Genomic DNA, 27,447 nt, shown 5'->3' on the forward strand with positions numbered 1-27,447 from the left:
ACGCGTTAGAGACCTGGGGGGAGAGAGAAGACACGTTAGAGACCTGGGGGAAAGAAAGTATTCATAACCCTTGGACCCATTTCACATTTAGTTATTTTACAGCTTGAATTCACAAAATACCCTCAGAATGACAGTGAAAACATGTTTAGGCATTTGTTGAAAATTAAATACAGAAATCAAATCAACAAATTATTCACACCTCTGAGTCAACATGTTAGAATCACCTTTAGCAGCAGTTACAACGGAGTCTTCCTGGGTAAGTCTAAGGGTGTTTTAACAGATAGTCCTCTTTAAAGAGAACTCTGGGGTAAAAGCAAAATAACTTAGAATGAGAACTCTGTTCTCTTTGTAGTCACAATGCCCTTTCAAATGAGGACTGAACTCTTTTTCCAGTTCACTTCACCTATTTTGTGGCCTGAGTCCTCCATGCAATCACATTGCTACTTTTGGAACAGTCACTCAATGCACTCTGGGTTTTAACAAAGTGAGGCCAAGCAATACCATCAGAACGTGTTGTTTTCGGAGAACTAGATACAGTGTACTTACATTTTAGAAGCTAATAGATTGCATTTAGTTAAAGCTGCAATGTGTAACTTTTTGGGTGACCTTACTAAATACACATAGAAATCTGAGTTACAGATAAGTCACTCACTGAATGCAAGTCTAAGAAGCAGTAGATCTGTTCTATGTGCGCCATTTCTATGCTTCCGTTTCATTTTTGCATCTTTTACATTTGGTTTTGAACACCAGCTTCAAAAACCACTGAAAATACAATATTTTTGGTTATGGAAAATATATTTCACAGCGGTTTACACTATATTGCCTTGTTTTGTCAAACTGAAATTAGGCAAAACAGAAGTTTTGCAACCAGGAAATGACAGAGCGATTTCTGCATAATGCACCTTGGAAAGATGACAATTAAAATCAAAATAATATTAACATGTAAATATGATTGGTAATAGAATAAATAGCAGAAGAATAATGATGAAATAATGCAGTATTTTTCCCCCCTCCCACACATTATAGACTACTGCCCCTTTAAGAGCTGACGTTGATTTTGTACCCTGTGTTGACAATCTTGTCACACTATACAAACCCACAATCAATAAACATCTTATGAAGAAGCTCTTTGCCTATAGATCACATATTGCAAACAAATAATCTGAACATTGTGTCAGTACAAAACTCTACACATTTTGTAATGGCATCCTTGACAAACGCTAATCAATGTTCAAAAACAGCACACATTTTCTGCAAACATTCACATCATCTCTGTTCTGTGGCTCCAATGTGAGGGGTTATGGCAGGGGAAAACGGTGTTGCAGTAGTCGTGTGTGCAGGAAAAAAATGACAAGAGAACATTGGGAGCGTTGTGTTCACATTTCCCTTTTTTTTTAGGGCATCGGGTTCCGGAAACAAGCGAACCGAACACGGACCACCTCTCGAGTTGGTCTCAGTTCAGTTTGATTCGGGGGCTCGAGGGGGTCCGAGTTCCTTTGGAGTGTTCACACTGCACAAAGACGAAAGCGACCAAGTGTGAAAACACCAAGAGCCTTGCACACCTGGATTGTACAATATTTGCACATTATTCTTTTAAAAATGATTCAAGCTCTGTCACGTTGGTTGTTGATCATTGCTCAACAGCCATTTAACTCTTGCCATAGATTTTTCAAGTCGATTTATGTCAAAGCTATAACTAGGCCACTCAGGAACATTCAATGTAGTCTTGGTCAGCAACTTCAGTGTGTGATATATATAATTTAATTCAAAATAAGACAAATTACAATATATATGGCCTTGTGTTTTAGGTTATTGTCCTTCTGAAAGGTGAATTCATCTCCCAGGTGGAAAGCAGACTGAACCAGGTTCCCCGATATTCTGTTTTTTTTATCCTGAAAAACTCCAGTCCTTAAAAGATTAAAAGCACACCCATAACATGATGCAGCCACCGCTAGCTTGAAAACACAAAGAGCGGTACTCAGTGATGTGTTGTATTGCCCCAAACATAACACTTCGTATTCAAGACAGTTTATTTTTTTGCCAATTTCTTGCACTTTTACTTTATTGCAAACAGGATACATATTTTTGCAATATTTGTACTCTGTACAAGCTTCCTTATTTTCACTAATTTAGGTTAGTATTGTGGAGTAACTACAATGTTGTTGATGCATCCTCAGGTTTCTCCTATCACAGCCATTAAACTAACTGCTTTAAAGTCACCATTGGCCTCATGGTGAAATCCCTGAACAGTTTCCTTCCTTCCTCTCCAGCAACTGAGTTAGGAAGGATGCCTGTATCTTTGTAGTGACTGGGTGTATTGTTACACCATCCAAAGTGTAATTAATAACTTCACCATGCGCTCAAAGGGATATTAATTTTTACCCATCTACCATAAGGTTCCCTTCCTTGTAAAACCTCCCTGGTCTCTGTGTTTGAAATTCACTGCTCGACTGAGGGACCTTACAGATAATTTTATATGTACAGAGAGGAGGTAGACTTTCAAAAAATCATGTTCAACACTACACTATTGCACACAGTGAGTCCATTCAACCGGTGACTTGTTAAGCATATTTTTTACTCCTGAACTTATTTATTTAGGCTTGCCATAAGGAATGGGTTGAATACTTATTGAATTGAAAACTGACTTGACTCAGTTTCAGCTTTTCATTTTTTGAAATCTTTCTAAAAACATAATGCCACATTATTGGGTAGTTTGTAAGCCAGTGACACAAAAATCTCAATTTAAACTATTTTAAATTCAGGCTGTAACACAACATAGGAATAAGTGAAGGTGTGTGAATACTCTGAAGGTGTACATATACAGTACATGTTAGTGTAGATTGACAAAAGGCTCACATACACAGACCCTGAATCCCAAATCAAACCCTACCTCCTAGGCAGTGTTGATTTTGAATTCAGGGAAAGGGCTAAAACTCCGCCCTCACTGGGAAATGCTTCCAGTTTTCACAATAATACAGATTTCTGTGGGCAGTGATACTAGTTTGCAAACAACAACTAGAATTGAACTCCTACTGTCATAACACATTCAGCAGACAAACAACAACAGATAATTATATGACAAGTCTCTCCAGAGGAATTCTCTCCACATTCTTCACACTCCTCCTCACAACCTGGAACACACCAGAGGGGCTGTGACTGGTCTTTTGTTAACTACTGTAGTCCCTCATTAAACACAAAAAGGACCTTTTCAGTGTTTACTGGTAGTGGATCTAATTTGTCAGTCAGTCGTTTATGTCCCACACGGCAACCTAATTCCCTACATAGTGCACTACTTTTGACCAGTGCCCATAATTTGGGTGCTATTCAGGACACAGTGAGAGAGAGAGAGAGTCAGACTAGCCTAGGGGTCTAGACTAACTTTTTCCACTGGCGCTACCAACTATTTCAGTTGATTGCGCCAGCATATTATTTGGCCGGGCAGATTTGTTATGATATTGACCAGTCCCATAATGTACCTGTATTCCATACAGAAACAGGCTAATAAATGACTAGCCATCTTTAAAATATGCAGGGCTTGACACTGGTAAATTCACAATGCTGGCTGTGCCACTAGAAATTCTGGGTTCGAGTCAAAGCTCCATCACAGCCTGGACGCGACCCGGGAGACTCATGGGGCGTCGTCCAGGTTAGGGGAGGGTTTGGCCTGGCAGGGATGTCCTTTTCCCATCGTGCACTAGTGACTCCTGTGGCGGGCTGGGTGCAGTGCACCCTGACCCGGTTGCCAGGAGCAACAGTGTTTCCTCCGACACATTAGTATGGCTGGCTTCCGGGTTAAGTGGGCATTGTGTCAAGATGCAGTGCGGCTTGGTTGGGTTTCGGAGGACACTCGGCTCTCGACCTGCGCCTCTCCCGAGTCCGTACGGGAGTTGCAGTGATTAGACAAGACTAACTACCAATTGGATATCACGAAATTGGGGAGAAAAAGGGGTAAAAAAATAACAAAAATTGCCAGGCACCACATTGGGCCAGCGCCAACTGAAAAGCTACTGGCCAGAATGAAAAATCATCCAGGAAAGTGGCTGATGCATAATTTAAATGTAACCTTTAAATTTACGGACTGAGCAATACAACAGGTGGCTGGTGGACCCTTAAATTGGGGAGGACGGGCTCATAGTAATGGCTGGAATGGAATTAATGTGATGGTATCAAACAAGTGACCTCAATACCATTCACACCATTGCAACCATTGTTATGAGCAGTCCTCCCCTTAGCAGCCTCCTGTACTCCATACACAAATAACATTTTAACTTGACAATATCATATTTACAAATCAAATATTATTGGCCACATACACATTTAGTAGATGTTGTTGCGGGTGCAGTGAAATGCTTGTGTTTCTAGCTCCAACAATGCAGTAGTATCTAACAGTATTATCTAATTCACAAGGGCTAACTCCCATGGAGTTGGTGGAATAATCCTTTAATTCATTGCCACTTACTCAGCTGGGCCAGGGGCGCTTTAATTAGGTCAGGTGGAAATGACCGACAGATCTCAACTCCATAAAAGGAGGAAACTGCCATCGCCTGATCTCGCTGCTTTCTCTTCCAATTCACGTTAGACTAAGCAAACCCCAGCGTGAGCTGTGGTTGTGTATGGTTCAACAACTACTCTAACGAAACTTACATGAGACCAGATCACGTGGAGGTGACGATTCATTTAGAATAGGGGCAGCCAGAATACAGCATGAGCTGATTACAGCAACTTGGTATGAACTTAGAACTATTATTCACTAAAGATGAGATACATCCGAGACGTAGAGTTCTCAGCTGCAGCTGTAAACGTACGTGGCCTAGGAAAGGACAGACGATCTCCTAAGATCGACAGCTGTAAACGTACGTGGCCTAGGAAAGGACAGACGATCTCCTAAGAACGACAGCTGTAAACGTACGTGGCCTAGGAAAGGACAATCTCCTAAGAACGACAGGGTACTTTAACGTATCCGCTCTACAACACTACAACCAGAAAGACTCTTCAATAGGACAATGGCGATATCTGCTGGGTAAACCAGTCTTCCATATTCAACCCATTTATTGAAGAGCAGCTCAGAGTAAATATATCTCTAGCATTTTCCTTTTCCGAAAGGGCGGTTATTAGAATGCGTAAGATTGTCTTTACGGTAGCATAGCTTCTCATGGTCCGATAGAGACCCAAACCCTTTGTCCCTCAGTCTTCCCGCTCTTTCATTCAAACCCAACCCCCTTCCTTTGTGTAACTCGCCGTCATATCGTATTAGCCCACCAGGGACTTATGACATGATTAGTAATCGATGTATGATCTATCGTATGCATGTATGTATGTATGTATGTATGTATGCATGCATACATACATACATACATACATACATACATGTGTAATTGTGTGATTTAGGTATTTAGTAAATAAATAAGCCAATTTGTGTGTTGCTGATTCAACTTGTTAGCCAGGATTCGTGCAGGTAAAGTACTTTACAATCAGAATGAGACTGAATAAGATGACGATTAATAATTGACTTATTGATAAAGATATTCAGATCTTTAAGAGAGTGGATTCGGGAGATAACCGCTCAATATAAATGAATGCTTGTGATGCCCCAGGTTATTAATGGTTTAATTCAATCACGTAATCAATTAAACGTTAGGTAATCGATTTGATAAAATAGCAACTCATAATTGAATCACAGTCAAGAGACGCGACACTCTGGAGAGCCCTGCGGTTGCGGGCGGTGCAGTTGCCGTACCAGGCGTTGATACAGCCCGACAGAATGCTCTGTAATGCATCTGTAAAAGTTTGAGAGGGTCTTAGGGGCCAACCCGAATTTCTTCAACCTCCTGAGGTTGAAGAGGTGCTGTTGCACCTTCTACGCCACACTGTCTGTGTGGGTGGACCATTTCAGATTGTCAGGGATGTGTTCACCGAGGAACTTGAAGCTTTCCACCTTCTCCACTGCGGTCCCGTCTGCTGTTTCCTGAATTCCAGCTCCTTCATTTTGTTGACGTTGAGGAAAAGGTTATTTTCCTGGCACCACTCCACCAGGACCCTCCCCTCCTCCCTGTAGGCCGTCTCATCATTGTTGGTAATCAGGCCTACTACTGTTGTGTCGTCTGCAAACTTGAAGATTGAGTTGGAGACGTGCGTGGTCACACAGTCGTGGGTGAACTGGAAATGGAAGTGGGTCTAGGGTGTCAGGTAAAGTGGAGGTGATATGATCCTTAACTAGCCTCTCAAAGCACTTCATGGTGACAGAAGTGAGTGCTATGGGGCGATAGTCATCTAGTTCAGTTACCTTTGCTTTCTTGGGTACAGGAACAATGGTGGACATCTTGAAGCAAGTGGGGACAGCAGACTGCGATAGGGAGAGACTGAATATGTCTGTTAACACCCCAGCCACCTGGTCTGAGGACACGGCTAGGAATGCCATCTGGGCTGGCAGTCTTGCGAGGGTTAACGCGTTTAAATGTCTTAATCACGTCGGCCACGGAAAATGAGAGCGGGCCGCATCGGTGGCACTGCGTTATCCTCAAAGCAGGCAAAGTGGTTTAGCTTGTCCGGGAGCAAGACGGTGTCCGCGATATAGCTCGTTTTCCCTTTGTAATCTGTGATGGTCTGTAGACCCCGCCACATACGTCTCGTGTCGGAGCCGTTAATTTGCAACTCCACTGTCTCTGTACGGGCATCTTGCCTGTTTGAATGCCTTACGGAATGAATAACTACACTGTTTTGTATTCTGCCATATTCCCAGTCACCTTGCCATGGTTAAATGCTTTCAGTTTTGCACGAATGCTGCCATCTAGCCACGGTTTCTGGAGGTTTTAATAGTCACAGTGGGAACAACATCTCCTATACACTTCCTGATGAACTCAGTCACCATGTCCGTGTATACGTCAATGATATTTTCAGAGACTACCTGGAACATATCCCAGTCAGTGTGATCAAAACAATCTTAAAGCGTGGATACCGATTGGTCAGACCAGCGTTGAATAGTCCTTAGCACAGGTACTTCCTGTTTGAGTTTCTGCCTATAGGAAGGGCGGAGAAAAATGGAGTTGTGATCTTACTTGCGGGGGAGGCCTTGTAGTCATCCCGAAAAAGGTGCGTAGTCGCGGTTTAGTGTTTTTCATAAGAGAGTACTACAGTCAATGTGTTGATAAAGCTTCTGTAGCTTTTTCCTCATTTGCCTTATTAATAATCGACAGCTACAATGTGGCCTCGGGAGATGTGGTTTCCAGTTTGCATGAAGTCCAGTGTAGTTCATTGAGGGCCGTCGGGGTATTGGGAGAATTCCTGGTCGTAATGCTGGCGAGTTTACCGCCACTCTGATATCCAAAAGTTATTTCCAGCTGTATGTAATAACACATTATTTTAGCCCAGAATGTTTTTTGTAAGAAGTTACACAACAAAATACTGCAAAGTTGCTTAGGAGCAGAGCTGCCATGTCTGTCGGCGCCACCTTACACATCGTTTGATTGTTTGGAGGGAATAAAATAAAACCTTAGCTCAATCTCAAAGAGGGTTTTATTGTTAGTGATTTTGAACAGTCACTACAGTTGTCGGGCCCTATAAGAATCAGTTATCTTTTGGTAAACTCCTTTTTCCAGGTTTCAAAGTCATCATATTTTTTTCCTATGTATTCACTGAAAAAAAAAAAAAGAATTACAAAAATGGAAGTTAAGTTCACAACAATGCTTAAACCACATCAGGAGACTACTTTCAGGTCTGGGGAACAATGCAACACAGATGGTGTGGTTGCCCTTTAACTCAATTGTGCGCCTAGCAAATGACCGTTGTGTTTGGCTAGCACTGTACAATTTTAGGCCACATGTAATAGCAGAGTTTGCAAAACAAATGCGACCCAATTCATAAATGATCACAATAGAATTCTGCCAGGTTGGCCTACTTTGCAGTCCAAAATTTATTTGGGGAAACCTTTAGAGATGTTCATTCAAAAGAGCACGACTGGATTGGGAATATCAAAGACTCAACCAAGACTTTGGACCAAACTTTTTGAATACCTGGATTGCGTACCCATTTCTGTTTGAAGAAAAAAAAAGAAAAAAAAAAGGAAAATGGTAACAAAAACTAAAACGCAACCAGCTACATTTATTTCACTGGCACCCTACGACCAATAAAATAAAACTGGTGTCACACTGCCATGTCAAAGGGCAGTGTGTCGCAGTTTTGAGCCCTGCTGGCTGACTAGTTCTCTAACTGTAGTTAACTGGGGACAGACCAGACCATGTTGTTGACACTATAAAAACAGTAGCCCTACTTGGCCACAATCTAAGGAGTTTTGGTAATTCCAATGGCAGGCTTCTGAACAGTCAGTGAATTCACAGATATGAAGCAGACCACATTGTATTATTTTTGTACTCCGAACTTTCCTGCGTGGGAAGAATGGACTTCTCTCCACAACAAATTTGCTGATGCATCACTGTATCTACCCACCAAAATAGGGGTTGAGACTAGGGGGTAGGAGTTGGTTTGATGCGGATCTTACCATGATTACAGATAATCCTAAATAAATGATGAGTGAGAAAGTTACTCACAAATATTATACCCCTGCAAAAATGATAACCTCTTATTGTATTGGTGAGGGTTCGCATGGTCTTTGGGTTATGATCTTTGACTCTTTCTCACTCATCAGGATTATCTGTAATCATGGTAGCATTCACATTAATGTAGAAGTGTTTAGAAACGTATTCTAAGGTGACTCCAAAATGACAATACATTATTTACCATTCATTTCTATTGGGCACAATATAATCTGAAACCACCAAAACAAACACAGCAACTGCATCCAACAAATGTGTAGTCACAAGCTTGATGCAGTCATTGCGTGCTGTGAATATGGGATCAAATACTGAACTTTTGACTACTTTAATACACAAATTAATTTGTCCCAATACTTTTGGTCCCCTAAAATAGGATGGGACAAAAGTGCAAAAAGTTTCAAAATGTCTAAATGGTTCAACCGATATGGATGAAAAAAAAACTCAAATCTTCCCAAAAGTGTTTATTTTATTTTTAAAAGGCCAGCATCTCTAAATATAGCTGGAATAAATAAGAAACAGAGAATGAAATTAACCAAACTAATTAAGCCTATGGACCTGAGAGGGCTCTACTATATCATTGGCATGCTCATATCAATCACTTGTTGGTGCCTAGACAGACGTGACTCACTTCGGGTTGGGATGGAATCTACAGCATGTCATCCATGGGTGTTATGTTCTTTACTATTTATCAATAATTGTGGAAAAAATGCAGGCCTTATCTGACCATTTTATAGTATGTAATACACTCAGTTTGAAGAAATGCAAAGGAGATACTTAGAGAATCCAGACAATTTATCACTCTGGTCACCGATTGCCCTTAAATCAGGCGGGGTGGCAGGTAGCCTAGTGGTTAGAGTGTTGGACTAGTAACCGAAATGTTGCAAGTTCGAATCCCTGATCTGACAAGGTAAAAAAAACTGTCGCTCTGCCCCTGAACAAGGCAGTTCCTAGGCCATCATTGTAAATAAGAATTTGTTCTTAACTGACTTGCCTAGATAAAGTGGGTAAACTGTTTTCAAATTACTGCTCGGAGTGATTTAATCTGAGACATTGAGACATATTTTGGAAGAGAGACATTTGGTGCATTTGGTGATGAGGACTGGACTGCCATCTGTGAAAGAGTCTTCCCCCAAATCCAACTCTATAAGCATACAATATCTAAAATGTTAAATTATTTCATAGAACCTAGTTTACACCGGTTTGCCTTCATTCGTTTCAAAATGTCAACCACATACTGGCACCATTGGACATGTATTTTTGGGACTGTAACAGAATCCAGTCTTAATGGCAGGAGGTTAATTTACGGATTCAGAAGATCTTAGACAATATGCTCTTTCACCAAACCTATAACTTCTTTATTTTGACTAACATTGTATTTGAGCCTGACTCTTCTGAACATCTGTTTAATACTCTTGTATATTTTTATTAAAATATTTATTTTGATCTTGATGTCCACAGCTGAAATACTGTCTGCGAGGATGTGGCTTTCAGGCTCCTGCTATTTATACACACAGAAAAAAAACAAAAAAAACTCACTTTTGACCTGCATGAGAATACTGAGAAATTCTGGAAAATTTGGTCACCATTATGGTCATATGTAGAAAACCATAAATTTCAAATAAATCTTATTGCTGTCTTATTTTTAGGGTATTTTTACCTAACTCCCAGGACTCAGTCTGTGTGGTACAGTTTGTTTTGTTTTCTGTGTAAATGTTTTTTTATTGCTCAGAAAACATGGGGCCAAATAAAATCACACGCGGGCCAAATTCGGCATGCGGGCCGCCAGTTGGAGAACCCTGGAGGGGGTGAGTCTCGGTGTTGTCAGTACCTGTCTGAGATAGAGGAAGAAGCTGGAGTATTGTCCGGCCTCAGGCAGGTAAGACAGGAACACTGTGATGCAGATGAGAAGCACCGTGGAATCCTGGCCCACCTTCCGCAGAGACTGGAGATGGGACATAGAATAAATTAGATTCAGATACATTTTGTTGTCAAACACAGATCGGTTGTCCTGTTCCTTAGAGATAGAGGCTCCCCTCAGGCAGAATGGTATTCAGCAAAATTACATAATTCATAGTCACCCCAATATTGTTTTGAATGGTCATTTTAGGACTGATGCCCAACTGAGCAGTCGACTCAATGCATCCTCATTAGGTGCGGATGATGATTCCGATTTAGTAGGAAAACCTTTTATCATTTTGATGTCGTGAGATTGACTTTAGATGCAGTATAGCTAAATATGGCTATTTAGCTTATATTGAGGAGAAATTTGAGATAGCTAACGTTAGTCCAAAATAGCTAGCAATGCTAACTTTGCTAGCTAATGACAACATTGCAGTGGTGTATTGTACCAAAGTAAAAATACTACTTAAGTAGTTTTGGGGGGGTATCTGTACTTTACTATTTATATTTGACAACTTTTACTTCACTACGTTCCTAAAGAGATGTACTTTTTATGTCATACATTTTCCCTGACACCCAAAAGTACTTTGAATGCTTAGCAGGACAAGAAAAATGTCATCCCTACTGCCTCTGATCTGGCAGACTGACAAAACACAAATTCTTAGTTTGTAAATGACGTCTGAATTTTGAAGTGTGTCCCTGGTTAATTTTAAATTATTTATACGCAAGTACATTTTAGCAATTACAACTTAAGTATATTTAACAGGGTGACTAACTTTTACTTGATAATTTCCTATTTAGGCTTCTTTACTGTTACTCAAGTAAGACAAATTGGGCACTTTTCCTACCACTGCAACATTGCCATCTGTCTAAAGTAAATATTTAATAGAAAACTATGTGCCTACTTTAGCAATGTCATCATATTCCCAAGCACCTACAGTATACATTTAGACACAGTCGTCATCAGTTCCGATTCAAAGTCATTAGCCCCCGTTCTACTTTTGAGCATCAATATGGTTGCGGCGTCTGTAGAACGTTGATAACTATGGCAACGACGTGATTCAAGTGACGGAGATGCAAACCATGAATAGTACTCACAGTGGAGGGGTCAGACTGCTCCCAGGAGGTAATATACTACAGTACTATAATATTTTACTATATAATACAGTATAGTACACAGTGAAGGGGTCAGCCTGCTCCTAGGAGGTAGTATACCAGAGTACTATAATATTTTACTATATAATACAGTATAGTACTCACAGCAAAGGAGTCAGCATACTACAGTACTATAATAGCATAGTACTCACAGCGAAGGGGTCAGCCTGATCCTAGGAGGTAGTATACTACAGTACTATAATATTTTACTATATGGTATAGTACTCACAGCGAAGGGGTCAGCCTGCTCCCAGGAGATGGGTGCTCCCCAGGAGGCTGGTCTCATCTTCTCGGGCAACGACTCGGGGACGACCACCAGGATGAAAATTATGTCCAGTAGGGCGATGGCCGTAGCCAGGATAACTACCAGGGTGTCACCGTACGTCTCCGACAGGTATGCTCCAATGGCCGGGCTCGTCACTAGGCTGGCTGCAAAGGTAGCGGACACCTGAAGGGGGGGGCAGTAGATAAAGGAGACAGAGGGGAGGACAGGAGAATCGGTGTCATTCTAAAGTCAGGAGTATTATATATATATATATATATATATATATATACATACAAAAGTTTGGGGTCACTTAGAAATGTCCTTGTTTTTTTTAAATGGTCCATTAAAATATCAATTTGATCATAAATACAGTGTAGACATTGTTAATGTTGTAAATAACTATTGTAGCTGGAAACGGCTGATTTTTAGTGGAATATCTACATAGGCGTACAGAGACCCATTATCAGCAACCATCACTACTGTGTTCCAATGGCACATTGTTAGCTAATCCAAGTTTATTAATTTAAAAAGGCTAATTGATCATTAGAAAACCCTTTTGCAATTATGTTAGCACAGCTGAAAACTGTTGTGCTAATTAAAGCAGCAGTAAAAAATAAAAACTGGCCTTCTTTAGACTAGTTGAGTATCTGGAGCATCAGCATTTGTGGATTCGTTTACAGGCTCAAAATGGGCAAAAACAAGATATTTCTTCTGAAACTCGTCAGTCTATTCTTGTTGTGAGAAATGAAGGCTATTCCATGCGGGAAATTGCCAGGAAACTGAACATCTTGTACAACGCTGTGTACTACTCCCTTCACAGAACAGCACAAACTGGCCCTAACCAAAATAGAAAGAGTGGGAGGCCCCGGTGCACAACTGAGCAAGAGGACAAGTGCATTAGAGTGTTTAGTTTGAGAAACAGACGCCTCACAAGTCCTCAACTGGCAGCTTCATTAAATAGTACCCGCAAAACACCAGTCTCAAAGTCAACAGTGAAGAGGCGACTCTGGGATGCTGAGGCAGAGTTCCTCTGTCCAGTGTCAGTGTTCCTTTTCCCATCTTAATCTTTTATTTTTATTGGCCAGTCTGAGATATGGCTTTTTCTTTGCAACTCTGCCCAGAAGGCCAGCATCCCAGAGTCGCATATACACAAAACAGCAAAAATAATACTGATAGGATGCCCATCTTGGTTGTTATTTAGTTTCCCCTCCTCACCAAACCGTAGGCTGTGCTCCTCTCGTGTTCTGCCGTGATGTCCGCCACGTACGCAAAGATCACAGAGAAGGTGACGGCAAACACACCAGACATGGAAATGACTGCAAAGTACCACCTGAAGAGAGGACGGGAAGGAGGGAGGAGAAGAGATGAGTCAAGGTGATATGTTAGCAAGTCTGTATAGCTCTATTGTGACTGTGGATACCACTACAGTGGAGGTCCTGTTGAACCACAGGGAAACGACCGATACGGAGGGGGGGACAGCGATAGGGAGGCAGTTGCTTCATCTACTCTTGAACATAAAGCTGCAATGTGTAACTTTTTGGACGACCCGACGCACATAGAAGTGTGTGTTATAGATCTGTCAGTCACATTAAAAGCAAGTCTAAGAAGTGGTAGATCTGTTCTATGTGCGCTGTTTCTATGCTTCCCGTTCGTGCGTCTTTTACTTTCGGTTTTGTACACCAGCTTCAAACAGCTGAAAATACAATTGTTTTTGGTTGTGAAAATATATTTCACAGCGGTTTTGGACAGTACAATGATTCTCTACACCAGGGGTACTCAACTCTTACCCTACCAGGTCCGGAGGCAGATGGTTCTCTGTTCTTCCTGATAATTCATTGCTCACTCACCTGGTGTCCCAGGTCCAAATCAGTCCGTAATTAGAGGGAAACAGTGAACAAAAATGCAGTGGAACTGGCTTCGATGTCCTGGGTGGAGTTTGAAGGCCCTATACTATATACTTGCTTGTTTATTTTGTCACAAACTGAAATTAGAACTATTAGAATTGTAGCAACCAGGAAATGGCGGGGCAATGTCTACACAGTGCGTCTTTAAAACACCTTCACAGGCTTGAAGTTGACCATGCTTTTTTTAAATGTTATTAATCTGGCCCATAGAGATGGCCCAATCACAGCCCATAGAGATGTATTAGTGATGTAGTGTGTGTTCTCACCATGGGCTGATCTTCATGAGGGGGATGGGGGCGCAGGTGAAGAAGACTGTTAGCAACAGGAAGGACTTCCTACCCCATACATCTGACAGCGCACCAATCAGAGGAGCACTCAGGAACGACAAAATACCCTAGGGGAGGGAGAGAAATGAGGAGACCTTGGTGATCTGTGCACTGAAATAATGAGTAACTAACATGGACAATCCTTCACATGTACCGTTTGTGGCTCTAGTGCAGTAGTCCATGCTTTCCCATGATACAACCTACTATACTAGGCATACACACTCCCGCCTTCCAACATCTACACACACCCAACTTGAGGTTAACATCTACACAGACAACCTGAGGTGAACGTCACTGAAACACTCCACTACATAGTCAACAAGAGATTAACAGCATCTACACACCCAACTACATAAACATGGAACATGGTGAGTTTACCTAATGAGTGTCCTAGCTACAGGCTAGACTCCAACAAGCTAGGCCGTTGTAAACTGTCATTATCTTACCTTGACACCGTGAATAAGCCCATTCATCAGGAATGTGTGTTGAGGGAATGTTTGATGTAAGACCTGGGGGAACAAACACAGATAACACCTCAACTGTTGTGTCCATACAGTAGCCTACAGTAAGGTAACACTGAACTGTGTGGGTTAACACTCATGCATTCACAATATCGACTTCAATATTTAAAAAAAAGAGACAAAAGAAAAATTACTGTTGTGTCTATTAGTAGTGTAACAGACGTATGACATAAGGTGACTGGTCTTCACTAGAGGACCCCCCCCACCCCAAAAAAAACTATGCATTTGACATCTGCCATGTGATCAGCTGATGGTTACCTTGAAGAAAAATGTACTTTACGACTGTGATCAAATGGCCAGGTGAGACAACCACATAAGACGAATGCACAAACTGTAAATCGCTATGGATAAAGACTATTTAAAAATGTTCACTTAGGTCAAACTACAGCACAGGAAAATACCCATTACACAATATCCACTTCATTATTTGATCATGACCTTTCTGCGTCTGCGATACTGAGAGAACAAATACAATTAGTTAGGTCACAGGAACTAAAAGCAGAGGTGGAAAGGTCAAAGCACACTGTGTAAAGTTAGGTATCTTTTAAAGTAAACCGTTTTGTTTCATTGTTAACTGAAGGGAGGTCTAAGGAAGGTCACTGAAACACTCAGGCAATCAGGCACATTGTGCATTTGAGGGAAATGATAGAGGTCAGGAGTCAGGCATGGCAGTCCAAATACTAAATGCTAAGTCAATGCCTTGCCGTTTTAAAAAGTCAATAGTATTTGAGATGTACTTCTTGCCTGCTTCACAGCGGTAGATTAATGTACTTTGGTAGTTAAATGAGCTGGGAACATTGATGCCAAGCTCTAGTCTCCCCAGTGCCCTCTGATTAACCCAAAATGCAAAAAATGTTGACCTCTGAAATGTAGTCAGGACAAGAGAGTCAAGATAAGCACCATTAACACTCCAGACATATTTATTTTTTATTTAACGAGGCAAGTCAGTTAAGAACAAATTCTTATTTTCAATGACGGCCTAGGAACAGTGGGTTAACTGCCTTGTTCAGGGGCAGAAGGACATTTTTACCTTGTCAGCTCAGGGATTCGACCTAGCAACCTTTCTGTTACTAGTCCAACGTTCTAACCACTAGGCTACCTGCCGCCCCAGACTGAGCAGACTAAAGGTCGAAAGCACTCCAAAATGAGAGGTTCTACTGAACTTGTCCAATAACAAAAAGTTAAAAAACACTTGTTTTCACGTTACAAAACGTTTTGCTACCTTGTGCCGTAATGAACATGTGTGCATGTCAATATTGTAGCTCAAAAATCATTTGTGGTTAGTAACTGGAGCCATAGTAAACATTTCAGTGCCATTGCAAAGGCAGTGTATGAAAATAACGATCTCCTGGACGTCAACACAATGTATTTTCAAATTCACTATTATATAAAAACAATGTGTAATAAGGGTTGGCCCCTTGTTTCATGAGTTGAAATAAAAGATGGCAGAAATGTTCCAATCTCACACAAAAAAAAGCTTATTTCTCAAAATTGTGCACACATTTGTTTACATCCCTGCTAGTGAGCATTTCTCCTTTGCCAAGATAATCCATCCACCTGACAGGTGTGTCATATCAAGAAGCTGATCAAAAAGCATGAACATTACACACATGCACTTTGTGCTGGGGACAATAAAGGCCACTAAAATGGACAGTTTTATCACAACACACAATGCCCCAGACGTCTCAACTTCAGGGAGCGTGCAACGGGCATACTGACTGCAGGAATGTCCACCAGAGCTGTTGCCAGAGAATTAAAAATGTTGATTTCTGCAAATTTAGCAATATGTTCAACTGTCCTCACAACCACGTGTAACCACACCAGCCCAGGAGGTTCACACCAGGGTCTTGACCTGACTGCAGTACGGCGTAGACTTCAGTGGGCAAATTCTCACCTTTGATGGCCACTGGCACGCTGGAGAAGTGTGCTCTTTGCAGATTAATCCCGGTGTCAACTGTACCGGGCAGATTGCGGCGTGGGTGAGCGGTTTGCTGATGTCAACGTTGTAAACAGAGTGCCCCATTGTGGCGGTGAGGTTACGGTATGGGCAGGCATAAGCTACAGATTAACACAATTGCATTTTTATCCATAGCAATTTGAATGCACAGAGATATCGTGATGAGATCCTGAGGACCATTGTCGTGCCATTTATCCACCGCCATCACCTCATGTTTCAGCATGATAATGCATGGCCTAACGTCGCAAGGATCTGTACACAATTCCTGGAAGCTGAAAATGTCCCATTTCTTCCATGGCCTGCATACTCAGACAAGTCACCCATTGAGCACGTTTGGGAGACTCTGGATCGATTAGTATGACAGTGTGTTCCAGTTCCCAACAATATCCAGCAACTTTGCACAGCCATTGATGAGTGGGACAACATTCCAAAGGCCACAATCAACTCTATGCAACGGAGATGTGTCATGCTGCGTGAGACATATGGTGTTTACGGTGTTTGTGACCAACTGATGCATACCTGTATTCCCAGTCATGGGAAATCCATAGACTGATTTGTTTATATTAACTATAACTCAAAATATTGTTACATGTTAGGTTTATATTTTTGAACATTGTATATAGTTTGTCTGATATGATTAGTTCTTTCAGTAGTTCTTCCATTGAGAGGAGTCACGTTTACATCTAGGCCCCGTCCCAAATAGCACCTTATTGTGAGAGAAAAATGACAGACAATAATGTGTTTAACTAGGGATAGTTTAGGAGTAGAACAAACCTGTGTCTCAAAATCATCCTTGCATCTGGGAGACTAATCCAGGGTGGGGTTAAGGCAACAACCCACATGCAGATATTGACAGGATGAACCCAGAGTGGCTTATGATGCTCCTTGGTGTGCATGGGAGGGGTTGAACCAACCATGACTGAGTATTGTTAGCATCAGCTATATATAGTACTCTGCATTTGTGTTAAGTTACTCGGTCCAACACTCAAGGGTCAACCAGCCTCATTATTAAAATAATTAAATAAAGATGATTGTTTGAAGATATGACAATGTCTCTCACTTGATTAGAATATTTCACGACACTATATAGTGCACTGCTTTTGACCAGAGCCCTATTGGCCCTTTTCAAAGGTAGTGCACTATATAGGGAATAGGGTTCCATTTGGGACTCAGAACTATAACAACCTTGCACTGAACTTCTCTCTCCCTCACTTTCTGATGAGCCCTTTCAAAAGTGAAAGGGACCTCGTTGAAATAAGTGTTTGATGTACCTTTACATATTCAGTCCATTAGTTCCTACCAACATTAGTTCCTACCTCTCATCCACACAACAGGCTGCATCATCAGGCTCGCTCAACATTTAATTATCAATTCAATTATTCATAGCCGCTATAGTGCAGCTGTTTGTGGGGAAATGTCACTCCCTGGTTGTGCTTAGGAAAGAATTAGGAATGGGTAGAAGGTATAAATGCAACATAAAACAGTCATTATGAATGCTTTATACAATCCGTTTCTTTTGGGGGATGAGTTTTCTTATCATTTTGGTCATTTAGCAGACACTCTTATCCAGAGCGACTTATAATGAGCTTGTTGTGCTCAGTGGTGGTGTGCAATGGAGCTGGCTCAGTGGTGGCTTAGACACCTATAGAGATCTGAGATATTGATGAGAAACATTGTAATATTAGGGGTTTTCCTGGATCAAAATGGGGCTTAGGTGGTAGGTGTGGCGGGGGTATGGCCATGAGGGTGGCTTTAATAATGGAAAGATTCATGTAAAAATGTATCACTAGCCACTTTAAACAATGCCACTTAATGTTTACATACCCTACACTACTCATCTCATATGTATATACTGTACTCAATACCATCTACTGCATCTTTCCTATGCCGTTCTGTACCATCACTCATTCATATATTTTGTATGTACATATTCTTCATCCCTTTACACTTGTGTGTATAAGGTTGTGAAATTGTTAGGTTAGATTACTAGTTGGTTATTACTGCATTGTCAGAACTAGAAGCACAAACATTTCACTACACTCGCATTAACATTTGCTAACCATGTGTATGTGACCATTAACATCTGCTAACCATGTGTATGTGACCATTAACATCTGCTGGGGCCATGGCCAAAATACTTCTGAATGAATCATTTGGGGAATTTTAGATTCTCCCCGACTGTCAAGCTTTTATTTTGGTGATTGTTAGTTCTTAAAGAATATCTTATTGAAATATATATTTATATCCATCATCTCTTCTACATATTTTATATCTGGTTTAAGTTGGGGGGGGGCATAGGCGGCCCGAAACAACACTTAGGCGGCACGCCAAATGGTTTTCTGCATAGAGAAGTCCCTGAATGTAATGTTAGGTGGTTCATCATGATCAATCACACCTTATAGTTATGCTTTAACAAGGACCTCGAGTTAGATACAGTTTCTTCTCCCAGACAGGTGATGTGGTCAGGACAAACTCCGGGCACGAGGTGTACTGCATGCTTTGGCCTCCGGTGTGATGGCCATTTGGGCTAGCATGGGCATGTGTTGTTGAAGCTTGGTTTTGCACACAGTAGCAAAATGCGTTGTAGATTACCGTGATCAATGAGCATGCATCATATATCCCAGCTGTATGGGTCAGCAGTGGTCCCTAAGTAACCACTAACCGTGGGTTTAATAGTTGAGAGGAGCAGTTAGACCAGGTGTGAGTCACACCTGAGACAAGTTGGTGGTTTACTCATGCGTTAATGACCGAGAAGCCGGTTTGGGGATATATTGGCATGAGTGTTGGTAGGCCCAAGGCTTTAGCCAGTGGTAAATTTGTGCAACAGACACAGGCGTTGCTTTTCCTGTTCCCTACCGCACGTAGAACAACCTAAGCTAGAGAACAGGTGGTGGTTTGGGCTACCGTGAGCATGGGTTGTATCACTACTATATGTAATCCTAGGTAGGCTCCATAGTTGAGGGGAGCAGGTGGGCACAGCTGTGTGGTGGTTTACCTACTTACAGTTTCTACTGTGGGGATGGGCGTGGTGAGCTCAGCTGTGAGTAGTCCTATGTGACGTAGTCCTATGCTCTACAGTACAGATCACTGAATAAGCCCTATGGGTCCTGGTCAACAGTAGTGCACTCTAGGGATGTGACCGTGGGCTCAGGGGGTTAACCTACCGTTAGCATGGGTATGGTATGTTCAGGTTTATTTTTTAATATTAATTTATCCAATATTTTACCAGGTAAGTTGACTGAGAACACATTCTCATTTGCAGCAACGACCTGGGGAATAGTTACAGGGGAGAGGAGGGGGATGAATGAGCCAATTGTAAACTGGGGATTATTAGGTGACCGTGATGGTTTCAGAGTCAGATTGGGAATTTAGCCAGGACACCGGGGTTAACACCCCATCTCTTACGATAAGTGCCATGGGATCTTTAATGACCTCAGTCAGGACACCCGTTTAACATCCCATCCGAAAGACTGCACCCTACACAGGGCAGTGTCCCCAATCACTGCCCTGGGGTATTGGGATATTTTTTTTAGACAAGAGGAAAGAGTGCCTCCTACTGGCCCTCCAACACCACTTCCAGCAGCATCTGGTCTCCCATCCAGGGACTGACCAGGCCCAACCCTGCTTAGCTTCAGAAGCAAGCCAGCAGTGGTATGCAGGGTGGTGTGCTGCTGACTATGTTTGATGGCGGGGGGGATTAACCTACCGTTAGCATGGGTGTAGTAAGAAGCCCCCAGGCAAAGAACTCCAGGAAGATCACCACCACAGCATGATAGACACTGGGATCACCCATCCCCTGGGGCTACAGCATGGAGAGAGAGAACAACAGAAAAGAGAGAGATAAGAGAAGAGGGAGGAGAGAGAGAACAACAGAAAAGAGAGAGATAAGAGAAGAGGGAGGAGAGAGAGAACAACAGAAAAGAGAGAGATAAGAGAAGAGGGAGGAGAGAGAAGCGGAGAAAATAAGAAAAAAAATGATTAGCTGACAGGCATACAATTCCAAAATGCCGTATGCACATCCACAAAACTTTAATTTAAATAGCCAACGGACAACACTCATTTCAAAAATAGTGTGTGCAGTGTGAGTGAACAGCCAGTAAACTGCAACAGGTGCTGAGTATAGTGAGTGGGACTGCCCTTCTAACCCCAAGTGTCCACTAACATGTTGACTTCTGTTCATGGATTTAAAAGGAAGAGACTGGTGAAACATGATGGAACTCCCTAACCATGCTAACACCAATCCTTCTACATGCGTGGGGAGGAATGCAGAAGCGTCCACTTCCCAGAGATGGAAGAGGGGACATGGGAGTCTTGACAGGTGAGAGGTGGGAAAGCCATGTTGGCTGTAAAAGTAGGGCTGGGTGTGTTCGTTCTAGACCACAAATCATGCAATGCAATGTCAAGAACAGCTAAGTTTCATTCTGACTGCCATCACCTAGATCAAGGTAGTCTGCAGGTAACCAAAACAGTGTCAAAGGCTATTTGAAAACCAAAGTATTATTGCTGAGAACATATGGTTCTCGTGAGATCTCATTGGCTCAAGACTATAGCCAACATAAACAAGTGGCATCTCCCTCTCAATTCTAGTACCTACCCAAACCATGCTCCAAAGGACCACATTACTCAATCAAGATCATTGACCTTTTGGTTATTATTGAAGCCTGAATTGAAGGGACAAAACTCAAGCAAACTCACAGCGCATTTCAGCCAGCTAGGTAACATTTTGTTTGGAGTAACTTGTTAGCTGCTTTTTCTTTTTCTGTTCAACTCATCCCAAACCATCTCAATTGTGTTGAGGTCGAGTGATTGTGCAGGCAAGGTCATCTGACGCAGCACTCCATCACTCTCCGTCTTGGTCAAATAGCCCTTACACAGCCTGGAGGTGTGTTGGGTCATTGTCCTGTTGAAAAACAAATGATAGTCCCACTAAGCGCAAAACAGATGGGATGGCGTATTGCTGCAGAACGCTGTAGTATCCATGCTGGTTAAGGGTGCTTTTTGAATTCTAAAATCACTGAGAGTGTCACCAGCAAAGCACTCCCACACCTCCATGCGTCACAGTGGGAACCACACATGTAGAGATCATCCATTCACCTACTCTGCATCTCACAAAGACAGGGTGGTTGGAACCTAAAATCTCCAATTTGGACTAAGACTAAAAGGACAGATTTCCACCGGTCTAATGTCCATTGCTCGTGATTCTTGGCCCAAGCAAGTCTCTTCCTCTTCTTAGTGTCCTTTAGTAGTGGTTTCTTTGAAGCAATTCGAGATGTGTCTAACTTGAACTAAGCATTTATTTGGGCTGCAATTTCTAAGGCTGGTAACTCTAATGAACTTCTCCTCTGCAGCAAAGGTAACTCTGGGTCTTCCTTTCCCGTGACAGTCCTCATGTGAGCCAGTTTCATCATAGCACTCGATGGTTTTTGCGACTGCACTTGAAGAAACTTTAAAGTTATTTAAATTTTCCACATTGACTGACCTTCTTGTCTTACAGTAATGATGGACTGCCGTTTCTCTTTGCTTATTTGAGCTGTTCATGCCATAATACGGACTTATTATGGCATGGGTTGTCTTCTGTATACCACCCCTACCTTGTAACACAAGTGCCTCAAACACATCGAGGAAAGAAATTCCAGAAATGAACCTTAACACGGCAGACCTGTTAATTGAAATGCATTCCAGGTGACTTCCTCGTGAAGCTGGTTGAGAGAATGCCAAGAGTATACAAAGCTGTCATCATGGCAAAGGGTGGCTACATTGAAATATCTCAAACAATATTTATTTTTATTTGTTTAACACTTTTTGGTTACATGATTCCATATGTGTTATTTCATAGTTTTGAAGTCTATACTATTTTATTATAGAATGTAGAAAATAGTAAACATAGATGACTAACAGGACTCATTTTGAAGCTACTGTGCCTCCATCTTCATACTACCCCACCATTGTGTTGAATCCACCATGCCTCCATCTTGGCTCTCCCCCACCACTGTAAGAACTATTTTGGAAACTATAGAATTGCATTTTATGATTTTTGTGTTGTTGCAATGTTTATAGACACCTTAATGTATAGTTTTAAATTATATTATGCGAGCTAAATAAAAAAGATGCGAAAATATGAATGGAAAATTCAACACCCTACAACATTGCAGTTTGGTCTTGATCGGATTTAGCTTCAGAGAAACTGCGCAATGAGTGCAGAGAAAAAAATAATACCGAAAGCAATTTAAATAACTGAACAGATGGTGAAGTAGTTAAAAAAAAAAATGAATTGAGATACAATAGAATTCCATTCATTCCGATGGAGGACTACTCCTTCTGGGGAGAGCCAACATGGCCGACCTATTGCGTCAAAGCCTCTCATTGGCCAATACAGAGCATTCGCGATCTAATGTTTTATCCACATTCAGTGTATAAACATTAGGAACACCTACTCCTTCAACGTCAGACTTACCAGGTGAAAGCTATGATCCTTTATTGAATCCACTTCAAATCAGTGTAGATTAAGGGAGAGACGGGTTAAATAATTACTTTTAAGCCTTGAGACATGGATTGTGTATCATTCAGAGGGTGAATGGGCAACACAAAATATTTAAGTGCCTTTGAACTTAGCTGCCAGGCACACCGGTTTGTGTGTCAAGAACAGCAACGCTGCTGCTGCTGGGTCCCCCCCCGGCGCAACAGTTTCCCTTGTGCATCAATGGTCCACCACCCAAAGGACACCCGGCAAACCTTGTCAACTATGGGCCAGCATCCCTGTGGAACGCTGTTGACACCTTGTAGTCCATGCCCCGACTAATTGAGGCTGTTCTGAGGGCAAAAGGGGGTGCAACTCAATATTTGCAAGGTGTTCCTAATGTTTTCTACACCATTGCAAACAACTGACACGAGTTAACGTGTTCGATTTGCTTTGTTTGAATACTACAGTAGCGTGACTAGCTCTCTCTCTCTCTCTCACACACACACACACACACACACACACACACACACGGCAAAATTTGAATCTAAAAAAAAAACATTTTACGTCAAACACAACACCAAACAAACTCGGATGAAGCGTGGCTCAAAGCTAACAGCTGACTTGCTAACTCGCTGTGGTCTTGTTACCTTTAACAGTAACGTTACAACTTGTACCACCTAGCAAACATTAGCTAGCCAACAGCTGCTAGTTTGACATGACACTAGTGAGCTGACATGTTAAACTGACCAGCCCGGAAACAACTGGTAGCTAAACTTGATAAAACAAGCAAAATAAAATCATGCAAAACATGTCAATGTACATAGCCATTAGGCTAACGAAGAAAAATAGCAAAATATGTTAGCTAACGTTACTCACACTGCCTCCATCTTTTATAATAATTTTCTTAGCCAGAAGAACGCTGCGGTTCAGCCGCTTTTTCTTCTTCTTTTCTCCCGTCATTGTTAACTTATGTCCATTCTTGATGTCAGAGGGGTAACTTCAGTAATAAGCTCTGGAAAATGATCAATATTCGACTTCGCCTTCTCTGGCTACATAGCAAGTGATTACCCAATGCACATTTCCCCACCTCATTTTGATCCATCTTCCTGTGTAAAAAACAAACCGCCCCTCCGGTACGAGACTTAGCCCTGATTGGCAGGCGCTAAGGAGGCGGAAGAGGAACCTCTGGATTTGATAGGTTCAGTAAAAAAGTTTGTACTATCGATCACAAAATGTATTTTGTCGACATCATCTGTAAATTTTGCCAGAACAGAGGAACATAATTTCGAACAGTACAGTAACACATGCTCTGATATTATAATTAATTGGAGGCGGCATAAAAAAAACAAGTAGTCTACAGTTACCTTTTCACCTCGTCTTCGTGTATTGGTTGTTTGGCACAGAGACATGTCCATCAAATACGTAAGTGAAAACCCAACATGCAACAATTGCATTGAGTTTACGGTGTTACAGTTCGAGGAAATCAGTCAGTTGAAATACATTCATTAGGCCCTAATCTATGGATTTGACATACCTGGGAATACAGATGCATCTGTTGGTCACAGATACCTTAACAAAAGTGGGCCTCAGGATCTCAAGATGGTATTTTTGTGCGTTCAAATTGCCATCATTGTTGTCTGTAGCTTATGCCTGCCCATACCATAACCCCACCGCCACCATGGGGCACTCTGTTCACAATGTTGACATCAGCAAACCGCTCACCCACAGACACCATACACATGGACTGGTTGTGAGGCCGGTTGGACGTACTGCCAAATTCTCTAAAATGACCTTGTATGCGGTTTATGGTAGAGAAATTAACATTAAATCCTCTGGCAACAGCTCTGGTGGACATTCCTGCAGTCAGTATGCCAATTGCACGCTCCCTCAAAATTTGAGACATTTGTGGCATTGTGTCGTGTTACAAAACTAACACATTTCAGGGGCCTTTTATTGTCCCCAGCACAAGGTGCACCTGTGTAATAATCATGCTGTTTAAATCAGCTTCTGGATATGCCACACCTTCCAGGTGGATGGATTATCTTGGCAAAGGAGAAATGCTCACTAACAAGGATGTAAACAAAATTGGAGAGAAATAAGCTTTTTGTGCGTATGGAATATTTCTGGTTTCTTTAAGTTTCAGCTCATGGCACCAACACTTTACATGTTGCGTTTATATTTTTTGTTGTGCCCGAGGAGTATTTCTGTCTGTCATAAAGCCCTTTTGTGTGGGAAAAACTCATTCTGATTGGCTGGGTCTGGCTCCACAGTGGGTGGGCCTGTGCCCACCCATGGCTGCACCACTGCCCAGTCATGTGAAATCCATACATTAGGGCCTAATTTATTTATTTCAATTGACTTGATTTTCTTATAACTCAGTGAAATCTTAGAAATTGTTGCGTTTACATTTTTGCTCAGTATAATTTGGGAATTACCCCATTCATAATACACAGACATGATAAAGTAATATACAACATTACAGATGTGAGCAGGCAGTCATTTAAATCTATGATGAGGGAGAGAGAAGGTGCATTATCTTAAAAGGTAGACTCAGAGATATGAAGTAGATGCTCAAAGTAAATAGCATTGTCGGTCAAGTTAAGCAACAACTAAGAGCATTGAAGTGAGGTTAAACTTCTCCGCTGTTTTGGTCCTGTACGCTTCACATTGTAACTCTGTGAAGCAAACTCATGCAGATTCATGATTCCAGTCTTAAGAGCAAAGTCTTGCATCTCGCTCATTGCAATCTCTTCAGTGCTGCTTGTGTCTATATCATTTAGATGAGTCAACCTTTAATTGTCATGTTTTTTGGGGGGAGGTGGGTGGGGTGCTTGTGAAAATGTGAAAATATGTCAGTAAATATATTGTTAATAAAAAAAGGAGGACCAAGGTGAAAATATCCATCTCAATTTCAAAGAAAACAGAAAAACACCAATATGCTGATAACCTTAAAACAATCTTGACTGTATTGTTTTCATTTGAGGTTAATTATCAATAAAATAGGACATTTATTTCACAAAGTACCAAACGAGGTGGCATAGAAGTAGTCCATTACAAACAAGGAACCTGTATTATGGATTAAAATGATTTGGTCCTCGTTATACTACTGTCCACAGGTGAGACATCCAAAATACTTGGCTTTACAATAACATGAGATTGTACATGGTTAATATCAAAAGGTGCATTGGTACGACAGACTGCACTGTGTCTTGTGTAATTCCATTTTGACATCATTAGAAAACCACAGATGCTTTCTTAAGAGGCTCTCAACGTCAACAGCAGCATCGTGGACTACAGGAGGAGGAGGGCCAATCATCACCCCCCTCACATAGACTGAGATGTAGTGGAGCAGAACGAGAGCTTCATGTTCCCGAGTGTTCATGTCACTAAGGACCTATCATGGTTCAAACACACCAAGACTGTCTTGAAGAGGGCACGACAACACCTATTCCCCCCTCAGGAGGCTGAAAAGATTTGGCATGGGTCCCTAGATTCTCAAAAGGTTCTACAGCTGCACCATCGAGAGCATTCTGACTGGTTGCATAACCAGTGTGTACGGCCCAGTGCATCACTGGGACCGAGCTTCCTGCAATCCAGGATCTCTATACCAGGCGGTGTCAAAAGGAAGATCAGTTGGTAGAGCACGGCACTTGCCAGGGTTGTGGGTGCGATTCCCACAGTGGCCCAGTACGAACAAATATAAAAATGTATGCGCTCACTACTGTAAGTCGCTCTGAATAAGAGCATCTGCTAAATGACTAAAATGTAAAAATGTAAGTGACAGACTGTTCTCTCTGCTACCACATGGCAAGCGGTACCGTAGCGCCAAGTCTAGGACCAAAAGGCTCCTTGAGAGCTTCTACCCCCAAGCCATTAGACTGATGAACAGTTAATCAAATGGCCACCCGGACAATTTACATATTCCGGGTGGCCATCTCTTTGTTATTCAAAAAAAATTGCACTGACTTTCTTGCACAGGCTCAATGTACCCTCACTGGACTATAGCCACACACACACTACACAAAAACTCCAACACACACACATACATTCACACGCTTCACATATGCTGCTACTACTCTGTTTATTATCTATGCATAGTCACTTTACCCCAACCTACATGTACAGTACCAGTCAAATATTTGGACACACATACTCATTCAAGGGTCTTTCTTACTATTTTCTATGTTGTAGAATAATAGTGAAGACATCAAAACTATGAAATAACACATGGCATCATGTAGTAACCCCCAAAAAAGAGTTAAACAAATCAAAATATATTTTATATTTGAGATTCTTCAAATTAGCCACCCTTTGCCTTGATGACAGCTTTGCACGCTCTTGGCATTCTCTCAACCAGCTTCACGAGATAGTCACCTGGAATGCATTTCAATTAAAAGGTGTGCCTTGTTAA

At 41.7% G+C, this 27,447-nt stretch overlaps 1 protein-coding gene across 1 annotated transcript in view; it reads right to left on the reverse strand.

Annotated features, from left to right (window-relative positions):
- Positions 1-24,154, reverse strand: part of LOC112246992 (hippocampus abundant transcript 1 protein-like) — a 37,504-nt gene extending 13,350 nt beyond the window's left edge. The window contains exons 1-7 of the mRNA XM_042329091.1: positions 23,913-24,154; positions 20,283-20,378; positions 14,545-14,607; positions 14,039-14,166; positions 13,084-13,198; positions 11,833-12,051; positions 10,378-10,491 (exon numbers count right to left, since the gene is read on the reverse strand). Coding sequence (XP_042185025.1) covers positions 10,378-10,491; positions 11,833-12,051; positions 13,084-13,198; positions 14,039-14,166; positions 14,545-14,607; positions 20,283-20,378; positions 23,913-23,996 — 819 coding nt within the window. The 5' untranslated portion in view covers positions 23,997-24,154. The remainder of the gene's footprint in view (positions 1-10,377; positions 10,492-11,832; positions 12,052-13,083; positions 13,199-14,038; positions 14,167-14,544; positions 14,608-20,282; positions 20,379-23,912) is intronic.
- Between the last annotated feature and the right edge of the window lie 3,293 nt (positions 24,155-27,447).

Source organism: Oncorhynchus tshawytscha, linkage group LG10 (assembly GCF_018296145.1).
Source record: "Oncorhynchus tshawytscha isolate Ot180627B linkage group LG10, Otsh_v2.0, whole genome shotgun sequence".
NCBI lineage: Eukaryota > Metazoa > Chordata > Actinopteri > Salmoniformes > Salmonidae > Oncorhynchus > Oncorhynchus tshawytscha.